We start from the raw sequence: 16,368 nt of genomic DNA, 5'->3' as shown, positions 1-16,368 counted from the left end.
GCAGAGGACCCCTTACAGATGGCTGTGAGCCACCATGTGGGTACTGGGAACTGAACTCAGGACCTCTGGAAGAGTAGTCAGTGCTCTTAAACACTGAGCTATCTCTCCAGCACCAAGATCATATCTTAAGAAATAAAATACAGCAGAAAACAAAACAAAACATGGTAGCAGAGTGCATTCATTCAAGGTATTTATTAAGTAGCAGTTTGTCTTTGGGGGCATGGCCACTGGAAGGTTGCCCGACTGCCAGGGGATGCCCTTCTACCCGTGCACTTGTGGAGGACACTAATCGGACTTAGTCGGTTAAGAAGAGGCAGCATGAAGAACATTGAGAGGAGGATATGGTGGGAGGGACCTGGGGAGATTTGGGAGGAAGAAGTGAGTGGTGGATATGACAATCCATTATATATGCATATGGAATTCTCAAAGAACATGTTTGTTTAAAGGCAAAAGTGTTAAAAAAACAAAAATCAAGATAAAAAGACCAGGCACTCTTTTCAAGGTATCTTATCAATGACTGCAATAAAGATTTCTGTGGAGTTTGCCTCCTAGAAGGGGAAAGACAGGAACTGTCACAAAAAGTAAATCACAAATTTCCGAACATGGAATCGAGAGAGTCCCTGTGCTAGAGACATGACGCAGGCTTGGGGGAGGGGTGGGGCGCTTAGTGTACAGGAGGCTTGCTGGTCACACAGGTGCCGCAGGAAGATGCCGAGAGACGTGACTGTGAGCAACGGCTTGACGCAGGCGAGGACGTTGTCTGTGAGGGTTGTTTGGAGAATGAGCCAGACAAACCCAGGGAAGTAGAGCAGGTTCTTTTATTTTAGCCCCGGATGCTGCCAGCTTCCTTCTGCAATAAGCGTCACCTCTCCTGTGCCCAACAAAGCACAGAACCTTCTGGCCCTCTCCCTATGGCTATTTCCTCTCCTCCTCTGTACTTTCCGGAGCGGGTTTCTGAAAGGGTTGACTTCTATTTTCTGGCCAACTCCTTTAATCCGTTCCGCTTCTCTGCAAATGGATGCAGCTCTCCTGTAAGTTACCAGGGATCAGTAGCCAACAAATCATGGCCTTTTGTAGTTCAGTCTGCCCTGTTTTAAACATATACAGTTGGGGGGGTGCATATAAGCACAGCCCTTTTGCAGTTCCTACATTTTTTTTAAAGCTTTTTTTAAAAAAAATTTCACATATATGGGTATTTTGCCGACATGTATGTCTGTGCGCCATGTGTGTACGCAGTATCTGTGGAAGAGGGAGAGGGATGCAGTTCATCATTCTTGTACAGTGTCCACCTTCTTTCCTAATCGCTATATTATTCAAATTTTAGCATACGTACTGCCAAAGTAAGTCCCCTTAAGGGGAATGTTAGCTATTTTGTGTTTCTAGTTCTTAGATGTTCACTGAGTCAGTAGATTCGGGTGCATATTTTTATATCCTTGTTCATTTTGGACTCCCACAATGCCTTCCTGAGTTATCCAGTGGTCATACTCCCAATACTGATGGTAAACTTCAGTTCATTCAACCCTGTGCACGTCTGGTCTTCTCAGGACACACTGTCCTTCTTAGAGATAGGGAAGAGCTAGAAGTACAAAACCTGAGGCTCAGAGGCTCTGAGACTAAGATGGCAAACAGTACCTTGGGGGTTCATTGATGAAAGGTGCTAAGAGTAACCAAAAGATGCCACCTCCAGGAAAAGACCTTGATTGAGCTGCTTGGTTCTCAAAAACCTAGTTGCTCAGGGTGCATGGCTTTCTTCTATAAGCTATTCTTCACTGCTTTCTCCCAGAGAGCTCACTTTTAAAATGGTGAAAGTTTAGAGACTAACTCTAAGGTATTTTTAGATGCACTTACCTAAAACATTAAAGTATGTTAGCAGGTGTCATTACCAACTTTCATAAAAACCCTGACACTTGGCCAGCACTGCCCAACAGAATGTCCTACAGTAATGGCACTGTGCTTTCTGCATGGGCGGCATTAAGCCACACATGGCTACTGAGCCTGGAAATGTGAGACGGAGGGGCTGGTGGTTTAGACTTAATTTAATCACTTAGATTGAAATATTTAAGGGTTAGGGATGCAGCCCACTTGCCTTGCATGCACAAGGCCCTAGATTCAATACCAGAACCAACAACAATGGCAAAAAGAAGTGAAGAAATAGATGGAAATATATAATACTTTGATCACCAAATTTGGACAGTTCAGGTCTGTGATTTATGTTCCTGGTCAGGAAAGTTTAAATTATACTTAGTAATAACTCCAAGATATTAGTGGCTTAAAGCAGTAAAGTTTGTTTGTTTGTTTGTTTGTGTGTGGGTGCAGGCATAGGCCTCTGTGTGTGTGTGTGTGTGTTGGGGGGTGCGCGTGCGTGCGTGCGTGCGTGCGTGCGTACGTGTGTGTGCGTGCATGTGTGTGTGCATGCGTGTGTGTGTGTGTGTGTGTGTGTGTGTGTGTAAGGGGGATGGTAGGTGCATGTGTGAATGTAAATGTTGTCAGAGGTCACAGGGGATTGGATCCCCTGGAGCTGAGGTTACAGGTGGTCGTGAGATGCGTGATGTGAATGTTGGGATCTACTAGAAAGTTAATTTAGGACCTCTGCAAGAGCAGTGTGGGTTTTTAACCCTTGGACCCATCTCTTCAGCGCAACTCTAAAGTTTTGTGTCATTTGGGAACTCTGTTCTTTATCTCCTTGTCCAGGCCTCATCCTGTGAGCTTTGGCCCAAGTAACACTGAAAACAAAACAAAGCAAACCTAAGAGCCTCGCTTTGGGCATCTGATGAATGCTCCGCCCACATGCCCATCACTTCTTCTCACAACCTATTGGCTAGAACAAGTCAGGCTGACCTCCCCCCCCCCCTAACCGGAAGTACCATTCTTTAAGCATGAGGACAATAGTCTGATTATGGATGATCCAGAGACAGAAATTCTAAAGGACTAGCAGTAATGGCTAAGTGTTCCTAGTCAAATGGGGTACAGATAATTATGTTTTAAAGTGCCAAGTGTGTCTCTATCAAAGGAATCAATAAAAACATGGGAGGAAAGATACACAAGTAGCAGGAAAACTTATTTTACAAAATCAAGGAATGAAGGAAAATTTCAATGTTTTAGAGTCATATACATAATTTTTATTAATCGTTCCAATAGGCAGACCCATTGAAAAAGAGAGAGAGAGAAAAAAAGAACAAACATAATTTGTCTTTCACTTAAAATTAAAGCTGATAATTTTGTTTGTTTGTTTGTTTTGAGACTGGGTTTCTCTGTGAAGCCTTGGCTGTCCTTGCACTCACAGAGATACGCCTGCTTCTGCCTCCTGAGTGCTGGGATTAAAGGGTGTGCACCTCTACCTCATGGCTAAAGGTGATAATTTTATTCATCTAACTAAAAAAAGAAAAAGAAAAAGAGAAAGAAGGAAAGAAAGAAATAACAAAAGAAAGAAATAAGAAAGAAAGAAAGAAAGAAAGAAAGTAAGAAAGAAAGAAAGAAAGTGTTTGAATAGAAAATAAAACCAGAGCTGGTGAGATGGCTCAGTGGGTAAGAGCACCCGACTGCTCTTCCAAAGGTGCAGAGTTCAAATCCCAGCAACCACATGGTGGCTCACAACCATCCTTAATGAGATCTGACTCCCTCTTCTGGAGTGTCTGAAGACAGCTACAGTGTACTTACATATAATAAATAAATAAATCTTAAAAAAAAAAAGAAAGAAAAAAAGAAAAAGAAAACCAGTCTGTGTATTCTGCAGCTATAGGATGATATAGAACCCCAGTGAGTCAGTCTGTCACAGACATTCTGAGGTCATGCTCGGGAATCTGCAAGACCAAATGACCTCACTTCCAACTAGGAACCCTGGCTATTGCTCTCCATATCACCCGGAAGGCAGAGGAAGCCACCACTGTGGTGGGGACTCCTGCAGAGGGGCAGCAGCCCGCCAGCCCCTTTGCCTTGTGACAGCGTTTACCACTGCAAGGAGGGTCTCTGGCTCCTGGGTGTTCACTTATAGCAGCTTGTCCCTCTATGTGGCTTGTCCCACTGCCTGGCTTTTCTTGGTAGCCCACCTTGGAACATGCAGCAGAGTTGGAGCTGCAGAATCACAGGCTTTGGGGACAGAGTTTGTGCATCAAACCCTAGCGATTTACATCTGATCCTGAGTTTTCTCTGTAAACTTGACTCTGCCTTAGTATTGGTAAGAAGATTACACAAGATTAGATCCACAAACTGAAAGGTGCGTAATAAACATCTATTTCATAGAATGCTTTCTTTAAAGTGTGGTATGTGATACATGGAGTTGAGCTTAATGATTTAAATGTGCCCGGATCAGAAGAGGCTAAGCTGTTTTACTTCTTGTGGGGCAGTCATCTTAGTCTTTCATTTCTGTAGCCCGAAGGGATTAGCATTATCTGTGGGTGAGCAGCTAGATTATATAATTAATTCACCTCATACTTTAAAGCACCACTTCCCACTAAGTCACAGCTGTACTTAAGTTGTAGGCATTTAAAACCCAACGTGTAAGAATTCAAATCAGATAAAAACTGACAGGAATAAGTATTGTTTTGACTCGCAGCTGATTAGCCAGGCCTCTGCACCCCCTGAATCATGACCCAATGGGAAACATAAACTGCCTCTTCAACAGTAGAGTGGTCTACAAATAAGATAGAGATGTGATGGCCGGAAAGATCTCAGACACTGGACATAACTAGACTCAAGGTCTCCACTTGAACCCTGGCATAGTGCCTTAGAGAAATTACTTAACTTCTCAGAGCCTCTGGGTCCACGCTTATACAGTGGAATAATAACAGTAGTGCTGACTTCAGTGAGATGTAAAAGTAAGGTGTGCATTTTCTTTGATTTATGCCGGTAATCACTGGAAATCCTTGACCTGAACAGGTTTGATATCCCATCCCATATCAGCACTGGTGTGTTTCTAGGGATCTGTTCTTTGCACACACACCCTGTCAGCCCCATCCAGTCCACATGGGTCATCTCGCAGGTGCAGTGGGCAGGCTTTGTCCAATGGCTTGCACAAAGACAGCTTTCTGGGGGATTGTCTGCATGTATTCCTCCCCCCTTTTCATCTCAGATACTAGGTGGGTAGTTACCATTTTAAAATTCTCTCTTAATTGGTCCCTCCTCCTAAAGGATACATTGTGGTTTCTGGTTTCTAGGCCACTGTATTGCCTGAGATGATCCCTTGATGAAGTAATTTGAGTTTCCCAAGCTTCCTTAGGAGGCTCTGTAAAGAGTGGGATTCGTGTCAGCCGGGAGGATCTCCTGCTAAGGGATGCCTGTGTGCACGTGTGCCTGATGGTGCCCCAGAGATTGAATTGCGTCTCTGGAGCTCTGGTATCTCCACCATCAGTTGGAGCTTAGGTTTCTTGTCAGTTTTGCCATCGCTGAAGACAATTAGGATTCAGTAGCGGGTGATAGCTGAAACTCAACTCTAGCCAGCAGCCCAATTAGAACTCCTGAAATCTGGGCATATTTAAGTTATAAACTCTGATAGCCACTGAAGGAGGAAGAACATACCCCAGGGATCATCACAAATAGTCCCAAGCAAGTCCATTTGTTGACAACTTTATCCAAGAGACCACATTCCCTACAGACCTCTCTAAGCCAGGCTAATCCCCTCCACACCACAGAAGTCTTTCAGTTGGGGGGAACTGTAAAGGAATACAAGCCTGGCAGGCCTCAGCAAGCACCAACTCTGACTCTAGAACTTTCCAGATGTCCATGTTCCAATCTGTCCTGTAAAGAAACCGAGTTTTGGGCCCAGGGACTCATGAAAATGGTTGAAACTGTTGTGAAGAGCTAAGCTCTTTTCACATCATCTCAGTTTATGTCTTTTCCTTTCTTTCTTTCTTTCTTTCTTTCTTTCTTTCTTTCTTTCTTTCTTTCTTTCTTTCTTTCTTTCTTTCTTTCTTTCTTTCTTCCTCTCTTTCTTTGTTTTTAGGTAACAATCATAGCAATAACCTTCCATTGCACTCTTCCTGTATTATATCATTGTCTTGAACACCATGTTTTAAATATTCCAGGCAGCCAGAGAGAGAACACAGATCTTTGATCCAGTATGAAATAGGGCACGAAGCTTCATCGTAAGCTGACACAGGGAGACCGCGTGGCTACAGGCCTGAGAGGGAAAGAGGGATGAAGAAAGTCAAACGACAGTGAGAAGACGCAGCCTGAGTAGAGGAAAGTTGTTAAACCCGGGTGCAGTCACCTAAGGAATTTTCCACACTTAGGCTTTTAAAAGGTGATAATAAGAGATTGCAGAGGCAACATCTTAGAATAGTCATTACGTCTCTTATTTATTGTTATGTGTGTGGGTGTCTTGCCTTCAGGTATGTCTATGTAACACATACGTGCAGGGCTCAAGAAGGCCAGAAGATGATGCTGTACTTCCTGGGACTGGAGTAGCAGATGGTTGCTAGCCACCATGAGGGTGCTAGGTATCAAACCTGGCCCTGAGAGAGAGAGCAGCCAGTGCTCTTAAACACGGAACATCTCTCCAGCCACAAAGACATCTCCCTGCCCATCCTAACGAGAGCCAGGAAAACTTTAAAAGAACACAGTTTGGTAATATAACCTTTAATCCCAGCAACTGAGAGGCAGAGGTGGGTTGGGTCTCTGAGTGTTCCAGGTCAGACAAGTCTACAAAGTGAGACTGGTTAAGAATATTTAAAAATCTAGTCCTCTCCAGTTTTACAGATCCCAAGTCATTTATTAAACAGTTTGAGTGTTCTAGCTTTTCCTGGTTGTGGCTCATCTCCCACAGGCTCCATCTCTGTGTTAGGACAGAAGTATAGGGATATCACAAGCTTACTCCTAGAAAGGTCAAATCTGCCTCCTTCCTCCCACCATTGCTAGAATGGGTCACCACATACCTTATTGAATTGATTTTCCATCGTGACCAATTTTACTCTATAGGTAGCAGTTCTTTGTGAGAGTCCTCTGTAGACCAGAAAGGCAGGGTTCTCTGCCTCCCTTCTGGAGGCTTAGGTGAGACAAAATTAGGGGTAGAGAGACACTCAGTGGCTAGGAGCACTTGCAGCTCTTGCAGAAGACCCAGGTTCTGTCTCCCACACCCATGTGCTGGCTTACCACTGTTTCGGGGATCCGGTGCTAATTTTTGGCCTCCCAAGGAGCCAGGTATACATGTGATACACATACTTACATGAGACAAAACACTCACAAATAAAATTAAATTTTAAGTAATTTTTTTAAAAAGCAGGATGAGTCTAGAGCAACCAAGAAAGCAATAGCAACACTAAGGTAGGCAGACATTGGAGCATCTTTGATGGGGCTGGGGCTAGAGCATTTGCCTAGCACGTCCCGGGCCCTGGGTTCAGTATTCAGTTCAAGAAGGAATGGCAGTTTGGATGGTGGTGTAAGGGATTAACCCCTCACTTTGGAGACTGTACTTTGAGGTCACCCTGCTCTTGAGTAGTTAGTTTGAAATGGCACAAGAGGAAAAACAAAAACAAAAACCCCAAAAAACCTCTGCCCTAGAAAATGTTTTTCATGGGGAATACCACATGGTTATATTGCCGATGGTAATTTCAATTGTGCATGGTTAAGACACAAACTTAGGCCTTTTATAAAATGCTCTGGGAAACAGCTTTAATTCTAACCTTTTTTTTTTTTTTTTTTTGGTTTTTCGAGACAGGGTTTCTCTGGAACTCACTTTGTAGATCAGGCTGGCCTCGAACTCAGAAATCCGCCTGTCTTTGCCTCTAGAGTGCTGGGATTAAAGGCGTGCGACACCACGCCCAGCACCTTTTTTTTTTTTTTTTTAAAGACAAACCATTGCTGAAGAGCCAGAAGGCAGACATGTTTGATTCATAGACACCTTTAAATCAGGAAAGTCAGAGGTAGAGATGCATGAGAAAGCCACAAAGAACAGGGGACCACCACAGGAGTGACACTGGCGTGCACACATGGAGAATAGCCCAGGGGTTTCCACCAGGAGACATGGCCAAGCTGTGCTGGCCAACACTATCAGCTTGTGGCCCTATCAGAGAATAGTCCTTATGATTTGGAAACTGGCCAGGGTCACCTAAAGGGCTGGCTGGCTCTGCACCTGGTTTCACTTTAAACCCAGATTGCTGTCCCTTCTACTCACGGCAGAGGCTCAGTAGAGGAAGTGATCCTGAGACACTTGGGTGTGTCTGCCCTTGGCTTTGGGGAATGTTCTGCCAGCCTTCTGTGCATGCTAGCAGAAGCGAGCTGTGCATGAATACCTTTTAGGGTACAGTGGTTCTGAGAAAACCTACCATCATACCGTTGGCTCCTTGAGACTGACTGAGAAGAGAATTCACCACCAATATGACAAGTCATCCTGACTTAGCAAGAAATGTCACTTCAGCACTGAATATCTCGCACCCCAGGGAAACCTTGTAGCCTTTGGGAAAAGTGAGTCTGTTGGTCAACTTTCACCCTGATGTGTCTTTCCAGCTGACACAGAGGCCTGCCTGTCACCAGAGCTTTTTATTCCACCAGTATTGATGGAAATCTTCAAGCTGTTATTCAGGAGCTCACCACAGCTCCATGGGTAGAAGAAGTGGTTACAGCATCCTCATCTCTTCTCCAACTTAGGAAGCGGGGTTCCAAAGGAGGCTGCCCTCAGAGTGGGGATAACGTCCTAGACCCCAGACAGAGGCAGACCCTTCCCCCTTCTGCCAGCAGCGATCGACCAATCAATCGATCAATCGCTGTGGTTCTGGGCCTGCTCACCTGCAAAGATGTAGGTGACCTCACCTTTTCTTTTCACCAACATTTGTTAACCCCGGCTGGGTGATGTCTCTTCCTGTAGGAGGCCGAAAGGTCACACATTTCTGGCTTCAGCTTCACTCCCGAAACTGCAAACAGAGACTTCTCTGTAGGGAGGAAAAGAGAAGAGCATCGCTACAGTGTTTCCTGAACTCTTCCACAGTACACATACTTTGTCTGCCTGTTGTAACATCTGATACCCAAAGAGATGTTGAAATAGGCAGACTTACTCCTAATTTATACTGACTCGGGATATGTTACTGAATCTATAATAGTTGTCAAGTGCACCCTATTTAACTCAGTTCAGTGTACACTCACCAAACACTAGCAGATGAAACTGGGGAAGGGTCTGGCACCCACGGGGAAGAGAGGTGTACCAAGGAGTGTAGATTGTACTCCCACCAGGTCAGGCAGAGAGCAGTATGTGGGCTAGATATCCAGAGGAAGGTTCAAAACTGTCACATACTCTCATCTCTAAGCATAGTCTAAATAAACTCTAAGACATGACTTTCATAAATTAAAAAAAAATTTTTTTGTTTGAAATATCTTGATGTAGTCCCTTCATTCTTACATCCTTACAGAGACAGATGTTTTTTGACTTACCATGGGGATATATCCTGGTAAGCCACTGTAAATCCTTGGGTTCAATCCCCAGCATAAAAGAAAGACAATAAACATCATAAATCAAAGTGGTTTTTTAATTTATTTTTTATTTTATGTATACAGGTATTTTGCCTGCATGTATGTATGTGCACTGTGCATGCAGGGTCTGTGGAGGTCAATGAGGCATCAGGTCCCTTGAGATGAGGTACAGACGTGCTGTGGTGTGAGTGCTGGGAATGGAACCTAGGAACTGGCCCTCAGGAAAAACAGCTCTTGCTTTTAGCCACTGAGAAATCTCTCCAGCTCCATCAAAAATGTATTTAATAGGGCCGGAGAGGTGGCTCAGCAGTTAAAAGCACTGGCCGTTCTCTCAGAAGTCTTGACTTCAATTCTCAGCACCCACATGGTGGCTCACAATGGGCTATAACTGTAGTCCCACAGGATCTGATGCCCTCTTCTGGTGTGCAGAAACACATGCAGACAAAATACCCAAAATAAACAAATGCAAAAATACATTTACTAAGACCCTATCTCAAAACAACAATAGCAAGCTTTAAACATACCTAAGATATGGAATGTCAGAGTTTAGCAATGCTGGACACTGCAGAATGCTGGTTCTTTCTGCCTTATGACTGTGCTACTGGGAACACATAACAATCTGCCACAAACCAGTGCGGAGAGAGTGGATTGCTAGACCCCAAAGTGACCAAAACTTGGGATAAAGACATCTCATGGGTCCTGGTTCCAGAACTACTGTGTCTCTATATTATACCTGATGTGGTACACACTGTGTAAATAGTTACACAGCATCTTAAAGAAAATGACAAGAGAAAATTGGCCTATGTTAGTTAGGTACTTTCTATGTTAAGACACGCTTTCCCCTGAATATGTGGGGTTGTCTAAATCTGACCTTGACAGGCACAGTCATGGAACACACAGGCATGGAAGGCCCATTTTATGATTTCTACTGAATGCATATGGCTTTCACCCCATTATAATGTATAAACAACTCTTAAATGAAAGCATTGCCCACCAGGGGAAGTCCGTATCTGGTTGGGTGGGCTCCCTGGTAGTTTGCAGTCCCACAGACACCTGTGATTATTACACACCTGCTATCTCTGTGGACACTCAGTGAGCTGATGAGCCACAAGTCCTTTCAAAGCTAGCATTCAGTGAAGGGACTCATCTGCATGAGAGGGGGAAAAAAGTCCCAGCTGATTGCTGTGAGCTAAGCACATGTGTGTGAGACGCCTTCCACAGTTCCTGCCTCGAAGTAGGCACTGAACAATTGCCACTGCTGGGGCATGAGCGGGGCAGGGCAGGAGAGCCCAGGTCACCAAGCATGTGCACAGAACTTGCTCTCAGCGTCCTTGCACGCAGGCCCTGCTTTTCCAGGCCCATGGTCTGAGTAGCTCATAATTTATCAGAGACAGTGCTTCTGTGTTTGGCATACCAAAGGCATGACATGTTGTAATGACGATGTTCGCTTGAATCTCTTCACACCCAAGGGGAAGGAAGAAGCCCGCATGGCTGGCCCTGCCTTGCTTGGTCTGGACTTCGCTGTATCATTGCTGTGGGAAACCTGCAGTTCTGACATCTTTGGTTCAAAATAATAGATTTGCTAGGCTGGAATGGGGAAGAGGATTAACGTTTGCTGATCCAAATAAGACATTTTTTCCACAGGGATGCTATAACATTCCCTTTTGTACGCTCTCCTTCAGCTTACACCACAGCATAAACAGCTAAACAGTAAGATAGACATTGCATACACTCAGCAGACTTTGTCAACTCAAATCCGAGTTGATTTAGGAGTTTTGTTTCCAGGAGAAATCCTGCCTTGGAGACAGTGGCATGAAAAGCTCGGGTTACCCTGGGGCTCCCTTGCCCCTCAAAAGCAGGGATAGGAATGGAGTGGAAGAGGAGAAGAAAGGGAGGGGGAGGGGGAGGGGGAGGGGAAGAAGGAGAGGAGGGAAGAGGGGGAGGGGAAGAGGAAGAGGAAAGGAGAGGGAGGAAGAGGGGGACAGAGAAAATAAAGGGAGAGGAGAGGAGAGGAGAGGAGAGGAGAGGAGAGGAGAGGAGAGGGAGAGAGGCTGAGAGAGGCTAATCAAAAGGATTCAAGTTGGCTGTGGACTGCCAGACTCTCCTTCCTAAGTCACAAATGTAAAAGCGGGGAAGAAAAAGATAGGAAGGAAAGGAGAGAAGCTAGGAGGCGGCAGACGGCTCTACCTCAGTGATCTCAGCCAGGCAAGCCCTTCCACTCCGATGACTGCTCATTAGCTTAGTGAATCTGACAGCGTAATTACCAAGGCGGCTTTGCGCTTAGAATAAATAAATACGAAAGTGGGTGCTTAAAAGTTTTTTGAGGAGGGAAATTCAGTCATCTAGACTGTCGGTAAGACAAGTTTATTTAAAACTTTTAGATTCTTATGTATTTAGATCATTTCAGAGGAGATAATGAGATAGCTGCCTCTCAGTCTAATTGAGTTCCTGGGCTCCTGGCAGCTGGCTGTCACCCCTTTCAAACCTTGCTTTGACTCTCTTCCTTAGAAATCCGATCCCAGGGTCTCCGTTTACTTTCCCTGCTCTGATAACCTGGGGAAGCCCTGCGCACTGGAGTGCAGAAAGTGACTTAATGGGATTGGGGTGCTGAATCACCACCACAGGAAACGAGATAATCAAATCTCCCTCGGCCGGCCGGCCGCGCTGGCTACGGGAGAGAGCAGCGGGGGTCACTAGGAGCTTGGGAATTAAACTAGCCTTGCAAAGTTTCTTTGCTGTTTCCCTGGTCATGTGATTTCGTGCTGTTCTTGCACATCATCAATTCATCAGCTACGGCTGCTTCCTGTGTTCGATTACTCAGAACATACACTTCTGCATGAGAAGGCCAACTTCTTGGCTCATGTGGAGACATGGCAGCTTCATATGGTCAAAGCCCAAGGGATCTCAGGGTACCTTAAACTGAGGGTGCTAAGTAGCACTTAGAGCTCAGACCTGGGGCATGGGACACAGACATCTCCCATGAAAGCAGATGGTCTTGTCTTTTAAAGGTAATTAGTACCTGTTTGTCTTTCCTCTCTGTCTTGCCTCTGTCTCCTAGAACCACACTTAATGCGAACCCTCATATTTAGTGAGCCAAGGGTTTCAAAAATGTTCAGTTCATTCTGGGTGCAGACGGGAAAAAAATCAAGGCTTATGAAGGCCAGAGGTTCATCTGGAGTTTGGGAAAGAAAAAAAAAAAAAGAACAAGAAAACATAGGCCTTTAATTCTCAGTCCAGAGTTCAGAACTCTTAAACAATTTTTGCTTTAATCCATTCTTAAAAACCAAAAAATATGTCATTACCAGCATTACAGAAAATTCTGAAAAGGAGGGGAAATGATCTGCAATATTTTAGAACATGTTTATTCTCTACATTAACTTTCAGTTCTGTTCAGATGCAAATAACTTTCATAAGTACATTATATATGCCATTTTATATTCTCAATTTTGTTTTTGGATTTTGAGTCAATGTCTTGCTGTATATTTATGGATGGCCTGAAATTTGCTATATAGACCAGGCTGGCCTTGAACTCACAGAGAATCACCTGTGGCTGCCTTCTGAGTGCTAAGGTAAAGGCATTTACTGGCTTTTCTCTTTTCCTTCCTTCCTTCCTCCTCCTCCTCCTCCTCCTCCTCCCCCTCCTCTCCCTCCTCCTCTCCCTCCTCCTCTTCCTCCTCCCCTCTTCCTCCTCTATCCTTCTCTCTCTCTCTCTCTCTCTCTCTCTCTCTCTCTCTCTCTCTCTCTCCTTTCCATTTTGAAAGATGGCATTGCTATGTGACCCAGGCTGCCTCTCAGATCCTGGGATTAAGGTCATGTGCTGCCCTTGGGCCTACTTTTCTGGTGTATGTAGCTTATGGCCTTATGTGCTTAATTGTTTCCAGTGTACTTCACACTCCTGTGAGCAGCTGCAAATGGTACACAGCACTGTGTGCCGAGGCAACACATTAATATTTATCCAATCCGTTCTCCAGGGCTCAGTAATTAAATTATTTTTTACTTTGTAATGTTCAAATATATATATATATGCATATACATATCACATTTGCATACATCTAGATTTTGTTTTGCTTTGTTTGGTTTCTTTAGTCAGCGTTCCTCTATAAAGCCCTGGCTGTCCTGGAACTCGCTTTCTCGCTCTGTAGCCCAGGCTAGCCTAGAATGCAGAGATCTGCCTGCCTCGACTCCCTGGGTACTCACAACAAAGGCGTGCACCACCATGGCCTGGCTTGTTTGGTTATTTTTAAGCTTGCTCAACTGTTTAGCTAGGTAATTTCAGGGATAAATATATCTTGATTAAAAAATATGAGCCAATTTGTGTAGCTCCTGTTACATAAGGTTGGCTGAATGTGATATTGGCGGAAGGCACAGTCCCTGATCCACACTTCTGCCACACTTCTGTCACACTTCTGTCACACTTCTGTCACACTCTGTCATCAGAGATGCTTAGACTGGCTCCTCGCCTGCACTGGGAGTTGTTGGGCTGAAGGAAAAACCTTAGCAGTTACTCGGTTTTATCTAGACCTCACCCTCACAAACTGTCTCCCATGTGATGTATGCATCTTTGCTTTGTTTCCTCTTGAATAAATTTTATGCCTTTCTCCCATTTTCATTTTATTCTTCTTTTTCTTGCAGTATGGTTACAGAGTGAAACAAGAACAGTGACTGCCATCGAGTAAGAACTCTTAAGATCCAAGGGTGCTGTAGACAGCATCATCCAGAGTAAGAGCAGCAGATGCTGGGCCCTCGCAGCACAGGGGAAGGGTCACTTGGACAGGGTGTGGATATCCATAACATATGACATTGAGGTGTGAACCATTCGCCCATTTGACCTGGAGACTGTGGAACCTTTCCCTGAAAGGCTTTACAATAAACGGCAGCAACAAGCTGGGACTGGGGGTGGACCTTGACTCTAAACCACTCTAGCTACAATGTTCTAGTGTATGGAATGAATTTTGGGGAGAGTGGACTGGAGCCTCTTGTGAGTGAGCCTTGGCTCCTCCACTTCCAACTGGGTGACTCCACTATCAACCCCAATTTCTATTTCCTTTGTTTGTTTGTTTGTTTGTTTTTGAGACAGGATTTTCTCTGTGTAGCCCTGGCTGTCCTGGAACTCACTCTGTAGACCAGGCAGGCCTCAGAAATCTGCCTACCTCTGTCTCCCAAGTGCTGGGATTAAAGGCATGCGCCACCACTTTTCCTTTTGATTGAGATAGTCTTCTTAGGTAGGCTAGCCTAGTCTTACCCTTGCCATCCTCCTGCCGTAGTCGCTTGAGTACTGAGATCTCGGGGGTACACCACTAGTCTGGCAGTACCAACTTTTAAATCTATAATATGAGAGTAGTCATTCCAGCCTAGGTTGGGCGAGATCTACTTAAAGCACACAGATGCCAATAAAGGCGACTTTTTCTCCAGGGTCAATGATACTGCTCTGTGATAAAGGAATAGCTAAATGGCCTTGAGGGTCCTTTCCCTGCCTATGGCCTCATTCTTTCCTGAATGATTTATCTTTACTTAGAGACTCTTTGAACCTGTGCTGCCAGTGAATTAAAGCAGCTTACACAGGCTTGGTGGGATTGAGGGTTAATTGGCTGAGGTATCTCCTAGTAGCACAAATGTGTGCAGCATGGAAAGCCACATCTCAGCTTCTAATGTGTGGGAACGTGTTGAGGGCAACTTTATAGAAGAAAGTGACTAAATACACTGGACTCTTCCCTATTTGCTTCTCTTATGTTTATTTTTTTTCAACTTTTCCTTACGTTTATATATTTTCTGTATGTGTGCCTGAGGGGTATATGAGGGTGCATTTGCTCGTACCACAGCACCTGTGTGGAGGTCAGAGGACAATGTGAAGCAGTCATCTCTCTTCTACCGTGTGGGGCCCAGGGATTGAACACACGCAGGTCGTCAGGCCTGGTAGTAAGTGCCTTATCCATCGAACCATCTCATTGGCCCTCAGTTTGCTTCTTAATTGATTGCCTTTAAAATATTGCTTAATAAAAAAATTAAAAAGTGGAGAAAGGGGCCTGGCAAAATAGTTCAGTCTATAAAGCACTTGCTGTATAAGCCTGAGGACCCAAGTTTGATCCCCAGAGCCCACATAAAAGGTCAGGCATTAAGCCAGCCAGTACATGCCTTTAATCCCAGCACTCAGGAGGAGGGAGGTTGGTGGATCTTTGGGTACTAGGCCTGCCTAGTCTGCATGGTGAGTACCATGACAAACAGAGGTACACAAAGAAATCCTGTCACAAACAAGCAAACAAACAAACAAACAAACAGAACATTTAGGCATGGTGGTCAGGCCCTTAATTCCAGCCCTGGGGAGGCAGATGCTTGAGGCTTGCTGGTCAACCAGAGTAGTCTAAGCTATGAGGTCCAAGTTCCAGTGAAAGCCACTGTCTCAAAAAACAGTTCTCGCCGGGCGTGGTGGCGCATGCCTTTAATCCCAGCACTTGGGAGGCAGAGGCAGGCGGATTTCTGAGTTCGGGGCCAGCCTGGTCTACAGAGTGAGTTCCAGGACAGTCAAGGCTACACAGAGAAACCCTGTCTCAAAAAAACAAAAAACAAAAACAAAACAAAAAAAAACAGTTCTCATGAGGACCAACACATCACCACACACACACACACACACACATACATGCAGACACATACACAGAGACACACACACACACAGACATACTGAACAAATGAAGAAAGAAAGAAAGAAAGAAAGAAAGAAAGAAAGAAAGAAAGAAAGAAAGAAAGAAAGAAAGAAAGAAAGAAAGAAAGGTGGAGAGAATGGTCTATGTTAGACTGCTTAGTTCCTGCTGTGTGGCACACACCCACGATCCTCACACTTGGGTGGTCAAGATGGGAAGACACAAGTTTGAGGCTAGTCTGGTTTACTCAGTAAGTTTCAAGCCAGCCAAAGTAGCAAAACTCTGTCTCAGGAAACACACACACACACACACACACAGACACAAACACACACACACA

General features: G+C 44.7%; 1 protein-coding gene across 3 annotated transcripts in view; it reads right to left on the bottom strand.

Annotated features, from left to right (window-relative positions):
• Nucleotides 1-5,883: 5,883 nt before the first annotated feature.
• The window catches only part of Cdk15 (cyclin dependent kinase 15), a 91,405-nt gene continuing 80,920 nt past the window's right edge, over nt 5,884-16,368 (bottom strand). For 2 of the 3 annotated variants that reach the window (XM_021198158.2, XM_021198159.2), the window contains exons 13-14: nt 8,743-8,861; nt 5,884-6,115 (exon numbers count right to left, since the gene is read on the bottom strand). In XM_021198158.2, the coding sequence (XP_021053817.1) occupies nt 8,752-8,861 (110 nt within the window). In that variant the 3' untranslated portion in view covers nt 5,884-6,115; nt 8,743-8,751. Of the gene's footprint in view, nt 6,116-8,717; nt 8,862-16,368 lie in introns of those variants that run through there. The other variant, XM_021198160.1, reaches the window with a different exon arrangement.

The sequence above is a fragment of the Mus pahari genome, chromosome 5, assembly GCF_900095145.1.
Source record: "Mus pahari chromosome 5, PAHARI_EIJ_v1.1, whole genome shotgun sequence".
NCBI classification, from domain to species: domain Eukaryota; kingdom Metazoa; phylum Chordata; class Mammalia; order Rodentia; family Muridae; genus Mus; species Mus pahari.
Note: the sequence above shows the minus strand (reverse complement) of the source record. Positions and strands in the feature narration are given on the sequence as shown.